Below are 13,128 nucleotides of genomic sequence, written 5' to 3' on the forward strand. Positions count from 1 at the left end.
ATAATGATTTTTAAATTTGTTCAGTCAAATAGAGTGGCAAAGTTTAGATTCTAGAAAGATTGAACTCGTACTTCTTGCTGTTGAATCATATTTTAGTGGCTAATATTGCCAGCCAATTATTCATCTATCAAATCTGAAGACGGATTTTATCTTTCTGCAGTATAATCTTTCAAAACATACATGGAATGATCACTTACATGATCCATTCAATGAACTAATAAAATTAGTCACAATGCAATCCATCAATTGAGACGTCGAAGAAGGTATTCCACTTCAACAAGCTTGGTTAGAGGAATAACCCAATCTCCATAAAGTCTATAAACTACCATTGGATCAACCTTGTAACTGGCCCGACTGCTATTGCTATCACCAGTATCGACTGGTTTATCAAAGGTTACGTCTTGCCCAAACACCATTGCTTTCTTCTCCACTCTTCTCTTGACCATTTCTTCTTGGCTTTCAGATGTCAACAACTTCATCAGAGCATCCCTATCCTGCAAAAAAGAAACGCATTGAGATCTCGATAACTGGTTTCCTTTGAAATGGATTGGTAGTAGAGAATTAATGGGAGAAAGAAGACCTTAGCGCGGATCGCAGGAACATAGTCCTGAGGTGCACCCCTGAACTTGACTTCAGCTACAAACCTGCCATAATGGATCCTCCTTGAGAGGGCCTTGACATTGAATATGGCTTAGATTTTAGTTATATTTTTTAATATGATGACATCTCACTGTGAAGAATTCTTACTTGCAAACATGCTAGATCTGATGCCACTGTTAAGGCCAAGTTACCGTCAGTGCCTTTGGTGGTGAACTGTGGAAGCAACTCATTGAAGTATAGATTCCATATAGTTTGGCTCACATTGAATGATGCAGCTGAAGGATACAACACCTAGACTTGGAATAAAACATGAAATAATATAACTCATCTTGCAAATCTTAGGGTGGAATTAATGCTGAATGTTAAACAGTGGAGAGGTAAATTAATTACCTTTGGAAAGTTGTAAGGAGGAATTAATGGCAACGATAAACCACCATGGAAGAAAGGGACTTCCTCTGGATTTTGATAGCGTCCAGCCTATAATATGTTAATATTATCTTAGAACTAAAATACAGACAAGTTTCAGATAAAATGTCATCTTCATACTTAGTCTGGTGCTGGTACTATTGTTACTAATTATCCACATAAATAGATATTTATTCATCATATTTCACAATTGATCTCCTCAGTTAAGCTCTCAACAATCTGTTAGATTAGCCGTTTTTATACATAAACAAACGACCATCTTCATCATATATTTGAAGTACAATATTTTGATAATCTAAGCTAAATAAATATATTGCATTTTGACCGTATCTTCTTCACATCCAAATATCCAATAAGAAGGGAAGAGAGCTTTACCACTTCGTGTATACTGTTATTTAATTAATTATAAATTTTATTTCCACATATGCAGACCCTTAAAAAAATTAAAAAGAAAAAAGAAAAAAGATCACACCTTGGCTTGAACGGCCTCGCTCTCCCTGACAAAGAGCTCGACGAGCGTTCGGTTTCCGAAGCGGCCAAGCTCTCCCAAGTACGAAGGATCATAAGCAGGAGGGTTATATGGATACTTAGCCCTCTCAATTAGGCTAAACACAATCGTGTCTTCCTCTCTCGTGAGGAAATCTCTCGCGGAATCCAGAGTTAATCCCATCACGGGACCTAAAGAAAAGAGAACCAGAGTAACATAGCAATGGAAGAGGACTGGAACAAGAGTAGAAGAAGCCATTGAGAGATAGAGAGAAAGAATTTGAGAGATAAGAGAGAAAGAGACGAGGAAGAGGATTGATGAGAAAAGACATCGCCGGCTTTGTATTTAAAAGCTCTCGTTAAGGCTTGGCAGTCAATTTGTTGTAATGTAACAAACTTCTTCATTGATGGCTGAGGGGAAGCGACGATCGCGTGCGATAGAAAAGCTTTTGCTGGTCAAATCTCGGGTTGATGGGCTAAGTCAACTGCATGTGAACAAGATGGAATGCCGAGAATATGCGATAGAGAGGTCAAACTTGAGATTCAAATAGTTTCTATGTAGAAATTTATTATTTATCTTTTTGAAAAGGAAGGAAATGAGTAGCTTACGATGAATTCTGCGTCTCATATTAATTGGAGCCCTGTTTCTTCCACTTATTTTAAGTTTCATCTTTTAAAATGTCAACTGATAATAGCTAAGAAAAATAAGGAAAAGGTGACCTGGAAATGAATTGGATCCGCTAAATTAACGATCAAATTTAGGCGCCGAGCAATCCATGACAGAGGTTATGTGCTATCTATCCATTGGCATCGGTGGAATATGACGGGTGATTAATAGTGGTAAAAGTTTTGTTGGATGGCATCCACTTCCAGATTTAGCTAGTTATGGATAAAGATTAGTGCGTCCGATTTGGTTGGTTGTAACCTTGTAGGATTGGATAAGGGGATGGATAAGTGATTGTTAAATTTATCCTCTGGGATAACATTTTTTTTTGAGGTTACTAATTCTATATTCTAATTTTAATATATTTTATACATGATTATATATAGGATAAAAATCTTATTATTCTTAACAAAGAAAATTTATGATGCTAATTAATATTTTAATCTAATAATAATTATCTTAAACTTAAATTATATCTTTTAAATTTTTTTATGTTAGTTAATCACGTTCAATTAAAAATAATCAAAATTAAAATAAAAAGTAATAGAATAAAGTTAATATATAAATGCTTAATAATAAAAATAAAAAATGTAAAGCTTTTTCATGTAGAAATACTTTAAATAAATAAAAAATACTAATAAGAGACTGAAAAAATTTAAAATTTAAGTGATTAGGATTGTTAGTTTGTTACTTATATATGTGAATATCTAATTTTTTTTATATAAGATCAATACCCATATATCATCATCCCATTATTATTTTTTAGGGAAAGCTCGTAAGTAGTTTATTAATAGAGCGACACATTTGACCTATGATAGATAACATTTTAAATTAATCTAGAAGATCAAGCCCAAGGGCATAACATAATAATAAGATGAACAATAACTCAAGAGATCCCCAGGAGCAAAGAGTCTCGAGTTTAACATTATCAGCCTACTAACTATATATTCTATCAATCCAGCAGCCCAACACATAGTCTTTAAAGTACTTAAAGGTTGGAGGATCAAAGATCACCCACTTGAAACACAAATTAAATAAAACCTACTACACCATAATACTACTATATAGCAAAACAAAATCAAACAACCAAGGACAACTGTACAACAGTTGTGAATAGGTCCTAGGCTCTTGCCCTGTTAGAGGGGCCTCACCACCTAGCTTAGCTGTGGGGCCTGTCGATTGAGAGCACCATTGAGTTAAGAAAGGTGTGTGGTGGTAGAGCTACCATGGCAACAGCAGATCAGCAAGAGAACTGGCAATAGGGTGGCAATCAAGCTTGGGTGATAGTGACGGTAGAGAATGGCAACATTGACTGAGTTTTGGTCAATACTAACCCAATGAGGGAGGTAGTAAGGGCTCGAAATGTAGCAAGCTCAGATTTGGCTAAGGGGTGTTGGCCAAACTCGGGTTTGACAAGGGAGGGGAGGAGAAGGATAGTAGTGGTGAGTGGTTTTTGGCGATGGAGAACAAAGAAGAGTGGTAGTGGCGATTGCGATGATTAGCGACTTCAACATGATGGTGAGAGGTAGGGTTGTCAAAAAAGCTTGTCGGCTCGTGAGCTCGGCTCGTTAAGAGCTCGACACGAGCTCTAAATGACCGAGCCAAGCTAGATTTTTGAGCTCAAAAGGTTAATCGAGCTGGAGCTCAGCTCGATATATAATATGTGAGATGATATCTTATATATATATATATCAAAATAAAAGTATAAATAACATATAGCATAGTTGGTTAAAGTAACTCTTATCCCGGCTCGAATTAAGCTCAAGCTGAGCTGGGTTTTTCCACCTCTCGAATCGAGCCGAGCTGGGCTTAGCTCGCTTAAGCTCGACTAGTTTACACCCCTAGTGAGAGGGGGAAGAGAGAGGAGAAAAGGCAAAGGGAGAGAAAGAAGTGAGGGGAAATGAGCAAAATGGGTTCTTCCCTCCCCTAGCCCGTTGGTTAAAGGAGGGGAGCAAGGAAAGCCTCGCCACTGATCCGCGAGGCAGAAAATCTCCTTTGATAGAGAGAGGAGATCTTGTGTCAACCTACTAGAGCTAGAGCCAATGCAGGTATCATCTCGTTGCCTCCTTTCTTTGGAGATATAATATTAAATTGAAACTCTTAATTTCATCTATTATTTTCGTAATATATAGAGCCGACGGAATAACTAATCTAATCCCATTTTTCTCACCTTTCTCTCATCTTTTTCTAACAAAGAGAGCATAGTTTGACTTTTAAAACTTAAATCTAGATGTGAATATACCTTCAAAAGCTACAATCTAGGCACTTTCTGCGCCTATCTTTGTTGCTAATTGACTTCAACGCTCTGACTGTTATCTCCAATTGTTGATCATTTTCGTATAACATTTAAGTCTAAGTTGTCAGAAAAGATAAAAATGAGAGTAGATTATAGATCAGAAATTAGGTGTTAAGAGTTTGTCGCGCATATATAGTGTCCTACCGCCATTAAAGCCTTGATCAATTGCACAGTTGGATGATGTAAGAAAGTCGAGATAGCAAACGAGACATCACCAACTTAGTTGTTTATCATCTATCACCAGAAGGTGAATAATTAAGTAGTTATTTCAAAAAAAAAATTCTGAAAGCAACGAAAGAGGGCAGCACACATTGCAAAAGATAAAAGCCACCTGCTGATTAGCAGGGGTTAATCTCAACATGTAGTTGGATGTGTTTAATTGTTGAATCACATTTATCCAATGTTTTTATTGGATGTGTGCAATTGAAGAATAACATTTACCCATTGTTTTTAATTACGCCCCGAGAAAAACTCTAAAGATTTGAGCAAGTGCAAAGAAATGGAATAAAAAAGAAACACTTTCAAAATAGGGGAGATGGGAAGAACTTCCACCCGCGACGATAAAACCCCTCTCAAAAACAAGAAAGGGTGGAAATTGCTCAACCCTAACATCCAATATTTCGATTGTGACTAAAATAGAATACAATAACTTAGAGAATTTGAGCATGTGTAACTTGAGTCATCAAATGTGCGTAATTGAGACGTTGACGCACATCCAAAGGTAGTATGCATGTAGCAAGCCTATTTTTCATCAATAAATTATAAATGTATAATCCAAGAGTAATATACAAATCCAAATAACAACGAGCGTATAAATAGAATCATATTATGGGCGATATTTCTAAACTCTAGCATTAGCACGTTTATTAAATTGGATCGGTTGGCTATCAAAAAGAGTTAATTTCCTTCCTATAAGAGCCCAATAGCCCATTACAATAATATCTTAAGGCCCAGATGATAGAGGGATGGATGGATGCCTGGAATATAAGACGGTCTGCAGAGAAACAGGTGAGAGTAATAACTTTGTAATGAAGTTTAATTTGACTCGAAATGTTCTTCCCCTTTCTTGGTTACATCGCAAGAAATGGAGTTAAATCAAAATACGTTTTAATACTTGAGATGATAAAGAAGAAAGGATCGCACTCTTTCGCTATCTAAGAAAGCTTCGTACCAATGATAAGTTTGCTCTAAATATATATATTTATCTTAATTAGATGCAACAATTACATCAGCACACGCTTAATCAAGTTGAAACAAACCTGTCAAACTTGTCTCTTATAAGTCATATCCTGCAGCTCGCACCAAACACAGATAGCAATGCTGCTTTAATAGTATATAATTAGGAGACTAATCCACCTAGAAGCTCTTTCATGGTCATCGTTTAGGAGAATGTTATTGTGATCGTGCTGGTCAACTCGACTATCATATTGTATGGTTTGGCTCTCAAGATATATCAAATGCAACATGTCGATATATTTAGGTTTATTATAATGAATGGCGTTAGGATTGGAATCTAAGACATAACGAGGACGATCGATAAACATTGTTTACGAGTGCTTAATTACTTCTCATTGGATCTCTCAAAGTAAAAGTACACTTAGTCAAGGCATGCCATAGAGATTCGAAACCTTAATCTTCTATAAAAACAAAATTAGGTGTATTAAAACACCCAACAAGTGAGAGATGATGTATAAGAAAACGTTACATTCGTTCCCTTCCTACGTTGGAACTTTATTTCCCATTATGTAAAAAAGATAAAAAGAATCTCTATTATGATAAGCTCTTGATTACCAAAGAAACGGACTGTCAATCTCACCATGGCACATCACAAGTGGTATGAATCTTTTCTAGAATTTGAAAAGTAAATAGTTTTTTTTTTTTAAAACTTAAAATTTAACTTATTTACTACAAAATGGCAAAAGCCTGAGTGCAAGAAACCATGCACCACATCAAGTGCTAGAAATGGCCTATATTATTTTTTATTTATTTTACCCTTCTTCTCTGTGATTAAGATTATATGATATTAATAATTCTATTGTTTGACTAAATATAAATCTTCTACCCCATATTTTAAGATGATCGACAATTTTCATCTCATAATCATATATTCAAAGAGAGAGATATTGTTATGGTTAGATAATAACTAAAATTTTAAGCATGTAATTTTATATAGAAAAATATATTTGAGTAAATTTAATGGAAGAAGAAAAATAATTTTGATATTTTAAAATTTATTATGGTGAAATTTTTCTTTCTTTTAAATTTTGATATTTTTATTTTCTCTATTAAGTTTGAATAAAAATTAATAATTTATATTAATTAATCTAAAGATTCTGAACTACAAAGTACCAAGTCATACACATTAATCTGACTTTATTCGTTCCTCGGATCAAACCATTTGAATAAAAGGTGTGTAGATAACCGTCCTCATCAAGGCATGAATTCATATATATCTTCTTTAATTTATTTGTGTACAATTACAATTTTACCCTCTCAACTACTTCAGCAGGTGTTTTTTTATTGTCACCCACTCGTCTTTTCTGGTCTGAATCCCTCGACAATTAAAGAATCATTAAACCTTAACAAAACTTATATATAAAAGTATTACTATAATCTTAATTAAAAAATTTATGTGCACTGGGATTTGTGGTGACGGTGATGGTAGTATTTTTTTAATCATTCATAGGCTTATAATTTGAGTGAAAGAGAAAGATGAGGACCACAAGTAATATAAGAAAAACAGATTAGGATATAGGGTTTATATCACTGGTGGAAAGGATCTTATACTTATAAATAGTGGGATTTATTTCTAAAGTTGTGGTTTGAGAGAAAGATAAAAGAATTAGATGAGTTGGTGATGATGGTGAGATTTATATCTAGGATTGGATTTTGGGAGAAAGAGAAGAAAAACTATTGGGGGATTGGTGATGATAATTGTATTGGTGAGAGTTATATATATATATATATATATATATATATATATATACGAATGAGATTTAGGAGAAATATGACAAATAAGAGGAAGAGGAAAACAAGAGATTGAAAAATAGAGTATTTTAGTCAATAATGAGATCGATTATGTGAGATATATGTGATAGATTTCCTGAAAACATTAATGGTAAACTAATGGAAGAATATATTTGATGATTTTGAATAATTGAGAGAGTTAAATTAGTGTTGTCCAATTAACAAGAAAGAACGAAAAGATTAATTAAAGCCAATCGACTTGTCCACACGCGACCAAATAAAAACTCCATCTAATGGTGGAACCTACGAGCCATTTTGCCAGTGGAAACTAGATATTGGACGGTAATAATGCTTTAAATCATTTCCTTAATTACCGACCTCACCTACTCATCTATCCTCCTATTAAATCTTCCAGTAGTAGTTGGTTGGCATCTCTTTCTTTCTAGCTCTCCTTTCTCTTTCCTTAATCTAACTCAAAAGTAACATACATATATATTAGATTATATATATATATATAATCTATATATATATATATATATAATATCTCAAACTCTTCACATAGAAACCCAACACTTAGCCTAATAAAACGATCGAAGTTACCACGTTACCTAACCCTCTCAGTTACAGTCCCCAGAACTGAGGTCATCGCACGTACATCCTCCCAACCCCTTACGTTTTTTTTCCCTTTATAAACCTACCACCTTCCTCCAATCTCTTCGCTCTCAACCACGTTTCCTACCAAACACACCGACCCCATTTCCGATCTTCTCCTCGACTGCAAACTACTAGTCTTCTTCTGCTCCAATAGAGTCCACAAGCTATCCAGGAAGTAGTACGCGCGTACGTACTTGAAACAACATGACCATCGATGGCACGACGCTCCCCGGCCACGGCCAGACCGTGTGCGTCACCGGTGCCGGAGGCTTCATCGCCTCATGGCTCGTGAAGCACCTCTTGGAGAGGGGTTACACTGTCAAAGGAACTGTAAGGAATCCAGGTATACATATGTACATGCATATACATATGAATTATGTATGAGTACGTTATAGAAAGATATGTTAATTAAGCTTCTATCTATGGTTACTTGGAATTGTAGATGATCCAAAGAATGGGCACTTGAGAGCCATGGAAGGAGCCAAGGAGAGATTAATACTATGCAAAGCGGATTTGCTCGACTGCCACGCGATCCAACGAGCCGTAGAAGGATGCCAGGGAGTGTTCCACACGGCCTCTCCTGTCACTGATGACCCTGTAAAAACACACACCTTTTTTTGAATTTTTTAAATTATCTCTTTCTCTCGAATATATTTTAGTCTCCAAATTAAGCTGAATAAATTGATGCTTGTTACCAAACAGGAGCAGATGGTCGAGCCGGCAGTGAGAGGAACCGAGTACGTGATCAACGCGGCCGCCGACGCCGGCACCGTGCGCCGCGTGGTGTTCACCTCGTCGATCGGCGCTGTGACCCTGAACCCGAATCGCGGCCCCGATGTCGTCGTCGATGAGTCGTGCTGGAGCGACCTTGATTTTTGCAAGAAAACTAAGGTATATTTAGTTCGCCTGTGATGATGCCATGTTTAAAAAGAGAAAAAAGAAAAAGAAAAAGAACAGCATGACTGAAAGTATATACCTTGGTTCAGAACTGGTACTGCTATGGGAAGGCCGTCGCGGAGCAGGCGGCGGTGGAGTGGGCGAAGGAGAAAGGAGTCGACCTGGTGGTGGTGAACCCAGTGCTCGTCCTCGGGCCGCTGCTGCAGCCGACCGTCAATGCCAGCGTGGCACACATCCTCAAATACTTGGACGGGTCGGCCAAGAAGTACACCAACGCCGTCCAAGCCTACGTGCACGTGCGGGACGTGGCGGAGGCGCACGTGCGGGTCTACGAGTCGCCCGCAGCGTCCGGGCGGTACCTGTGCGCCGAGAGCGTCCTCCACCGCGAGGACGTCGTCCGTATCCTGGGCAAGTTATTCCCGGAATACCCCGTCCCTACCAAGTACTTTATCCCGCCACTTATCCTTATTATTTATTCCTACTTGGTTATTATTATTATCTCTGTGTCTTGCCGTGAGTAATCGATTGATTTATGTGATTAATATTAAGAGTATGGTTAGTGGTGGGTCCGTCGAACCAACTCCGCTTCAAGATGGATTTAATTTACTGTATGCACGTCAAGGGTTTCTTGAACTTAATTGCTTGACAAGGAAAGGGAGATGGCGATTACTTAAAATTGTTTCAGACTGTGATGATTCCACGTAGCTCCATTTGTGGAACTATGTGAAGAATTAGAAGCTGTGGAAGGATCAAGAGGACTTGCAAACGAACGGTAGTTAGCAATTTGGAGGATAATATCAAAGACAGTGTTCAGTAATGCCCACCTTCTGTGGCATACAAGAAGTGGGGAATTAGAGGCCGTAAGAAATTAAACGTCATCTTGCACTTTTGTATACAAAAAATGCACACGTCCACAGTTTTTTTTTTCATAACATATACGTACTGTATAATCTTAATTAGGACATCATATATATAAATATATATACATCTATATCAAGTGCATGCCTAACAGTAAAAAAGCTAATTATGTCTAACTTGTTACTGTTTGATTATAGTTTTTTTGTATTAATCCTGATTTATTGATTAATGATGTAGCTCTAATAGCTTCTTTTATATATATATATACGCTATTTACGAATGCATAAAGACGACTTGTATACCTTTATTGAATATATATTCTCTTGGGAGGTTAAACTTTCAGCTTTTGAACTTGAAAATAGAAGCCTTCAAATTCTAGAAAGCCAAAGAAATTATTGGCCTTTTCATACGAATCAAGCTAAGAATCAATATAAACAATGTCAGTTAGTCAAAACAACATCCATGACTTCCATTGGACGTCAATTTCCAGTTTGTAGCTACTACGACGGTTACTTTTCCCCAAGTTTCTCCCACCTTTGTCACATTGCAAGATATAGCCAATGGATCGAGTTATCTAAGGGATCATTTAGAGGTATTCAAGTCTTTGGTACTAAAGCCTAGAACCCTAACTAACACGGAAAACTGACAAAGATCATAATCACCGGAGGTAGACATTTGTGATGAAAGCACATGAACCACAATTCAACCCATTTTATTTGAGTCAGTTTCATATCTCTGACTCACATTAATGTCACACGACTGACATTGTATATATATATATATATATATATATATATATATATATATATATATATATATATATATATATATATATTATTAATTTATTATCTAACAGCTTAAATATCATATAAATGCGTGCATATATGCAGATGCTCCGACGAGGTAAATCCCCGGAAGCAACCCTACAAGTTCTCAAACAAGCGTCTAAAAGACCTTGGCCTCCAATTCACTCCAGTGGTTCAAAGCCTCTATGATACAGTTAAAAGCCTTCAGGAGAAGGGCCATCTTCTTGTCATGATGCCACGACACGACCCACTTATGTTACAGTCGGATGATGCTTAGCTGCTATATATATCTGAATAAAAACGTGCTCGGATGTTCACAAATGCTATTATTTTATGATGTAAAGGATAACATTGGCAATCTGCTTGTATTTATTGTAAAGAAGAACTCTATTATTTTTCTTATAGCCCTCGATGTATGCATGGTGTTCATCAAATGAAGGTGAAGTTTGCAGAGATATTATATTGTGAGTGCCACGTGGCACGTTAAATAAATTTATAGTACGTATTGTGTTCCAAATATATAAGTATTTGGAGTACATACTCACCAAGGACGTTAAGTGAACGTTAATTCATTATATACCCAAGCGCGAATATATATAACCAATTAATTATGTACGTATTACCTACTACTGTCGATCGTGACCTAGCAATTAATGTTAGAGAGACAGCAGTAGAAAACATAAGAGATAACTCGTGGTCCATTAAATATTGGATCACTTAGAAGGATCAGTTCAGTTTCATGGGACCTATCTTTTGTCACGACTGCGTCATATATGACGTATTTTTGCTGAGAAATTTAAGATAAAAAAGATATAGTAGCTCTTATATATTGGAGTCCGCAAGTATGAGGATAATGGTGAAAGTAATCATGGACAAAAAGAAAGGAAAAGGAATTAAGGATGGGTGGTGGAGCATCATCTCTTCTCCTTGTGCTACTGTCAAGATCTCTCAAGAAAGAGAAGGGTAATGCTGAGCAATAACTTTGCTCATGTTTACTCAAACTATTTGAATTGAAAAAAAGAAGAAGAATATATTGTGAAACTACATATTTAATGACTTCTTTGTTGTTTCCCTTTAGTTGGGTCCACCTCCCTTGCCATGTCACTAATTATGTTTTGATTTGGAATCCATTATTAGATGATAACTCAGATGATCTATTTGAAAATAAGAAGGCTCGTGACGCACGGGCTTAAGCTTTTGATTGAGAATTAGAATAATAATTTACGTAGTCAAACTTGAACTAGAAGTTCAAATATTTTATCTTAGGATTCTTCGTATGAACTCAAAGATCCCATTCAAATACCAAAACTAGCGTAGTCTCTCTAATCTTTTGTTTTAATTTGACAAGGAAGGTTTCTTACCAGTAACTAGTCAAATTTAGCACTAAACTTGGTAATTAAACTACACGTGGAATTCCACAAAAGGTTGGACAATAGGATCTCTTTGAGGACATGATTTCAACAAACGGAGCCAGTTAATTTACAAGTAGTAAGCAAAGACAACGGAGTCCTTTACCTTTTATCGATTGATTGACTTGGTTCAAATATAGACTCGTCTAAAGTACAGATCAGTAATCCTTTCTTCTAATAAATTTTAATGTTTTGCCTCTATATTGAACTTGTTCTTAAGTAACTTTAGTTTTCAGATTACTTTTTGAGTTTGCACAGCATGAACGGATCCTAAGTATGAATCTTATCATACCTATATGTCATTCTAAATATAAAATCTACAACTATGCAAGTATGCCAACATTATTATTTTTTTCCAAGATCATGAGCTCGTATGCTAATTCATAGGCTAAGCAAAAGAACGAACCCTCTCTAATATATAAATTAAACAATTAGATCAATCTTATCAAGAAACGATGAACTCAAACAAATTTTTTTTTATAAAAAAACATGCTCTATCACTCAACAAAATATTGAGATTACGAATGCTTGAGCTTTGGTGGAATGCCTTCCCAAAGAAAGGGGGGAAAAATTAAGTAAAATGCGATTGATAAAGACAAGATGATTCTTGGCAGTAAAGTTTTTAGGGCCACATGTTGCATCGAACAACCTTGTTGATTGTGATGCTCCGCAAACTGCAGGGGATATTTGATATATTTCTTGATACAATCGATGCCCACGTATGGCATTGTATGAACAGGGGTAGACGGGTAGTTGAGCCTTCTTATACCAGCAATTTGAGTATATGACGTTATCTCATTGGTCGTCCCGTAGTTGACTGAACCCAGTTAGTACGACGTGGCTGTAGAAGTGTAGAGAAATCCGCTGCAGATCGCTATTCAATTACGCACGACAGATAATGGGTTCGTTTCATGTCTTTATCGAGATGGTGAGCGGAAACGGAAGCCCCCCGCACTACCATTACCAGGTGATGGCGTGAGATAACTCCTTTTGCCAATCGAATTTATTGGAAGTTGAGGTATATAGGTGTTCTTTTACTCTCTCTCTCTCTCTCTCTCTCTGTGA

General features: G+C 36.4%; 2 protein-coding genes across 3 annotated transcripts; one reads left to right on the forward strand and one right to left on the reverse strand.

Annotated features, from left to right (window-relative positions):
* Positions 1 to 123: 123 nt before the first annotated feature.
* LOC140802001 (chorismate mutase 2-like) lies at positions 124 to 1,904 on the reverse strand. Its single transcript, XM_073157408.1, has 5 exons — positions 1,499 to 1,904; positions 991 to 1,077; positions 748 to 891; positions 581 to 673; positions 124 to 494 (listed from the first exon to the last, which is right to left on the reverse strand). The coding sequence occupies exons 1-5, from the start codon at positions 1,769 to 1,771 to the stop codon at positions 243 to 245; spliced, it is 849 nt and encodes a 282-aa protein (XP_073013509.1). The 5' UTR covers positions 1,772 to 1,904; the 3' UTR covers positions 124 to 242.
* Positions 1,905 to 7,995: 6,091 nt separating this feature from the next.
* On the forward strand, positions 7,996 to 11,109 carry LOC140780569 (cinnamoyl-CoA reductase 1-like). 2 transcript variants are annotated; one of them, XM_073126206.1, is made up of 5 exons: positions 7,996 to 8,436; positions 8,536 to 8,690; positions 8,796 to 8,984; positions 9,080 to 9,432; positions 10,739 to 11,109. In XM_073126206.1, exons 1-5 carry the CDS (start codon positions 8,298 to 8,300, stop codon positions 10,929 to 10,931), a joined length of 1,029 nt encoding a protein of 342 aa, XP_072982307.1. In that variant the 5' UTR covers positions 7,996 to 8,297; the 3' UTR covers positions 10,932 to 11,109. The 2 variants fall into 2 exon arrangements, with proteins under 2 accessions (XP_072982307.1, XP_072982308.1); XM_073126207.1 differs by lacking the exon at positions 10,739 to 11,109 and adding an exon at positions 9,540 to 9,992 and having other exon boundaries at positions 7,998 to 8,436.
* Positions 11,110 to 13,128: the final 2,019 nt, after the last annotated feature.

This window comes from Typha latifolia, chromosome 1 (genome assembly GCF_019914945.1).
Source record: "Typha latifolia isolate L0001 chromosome 1, TyphaL0001v2, whole genome shotgun sequence".
NCBI classification, from domain to species: domain Eukaryota; kingdom Viridiplantae; phylum Streptophyta; class Magnoliopsida; order Poales; family Typhaceae; genus Typha; species Typha latifolia.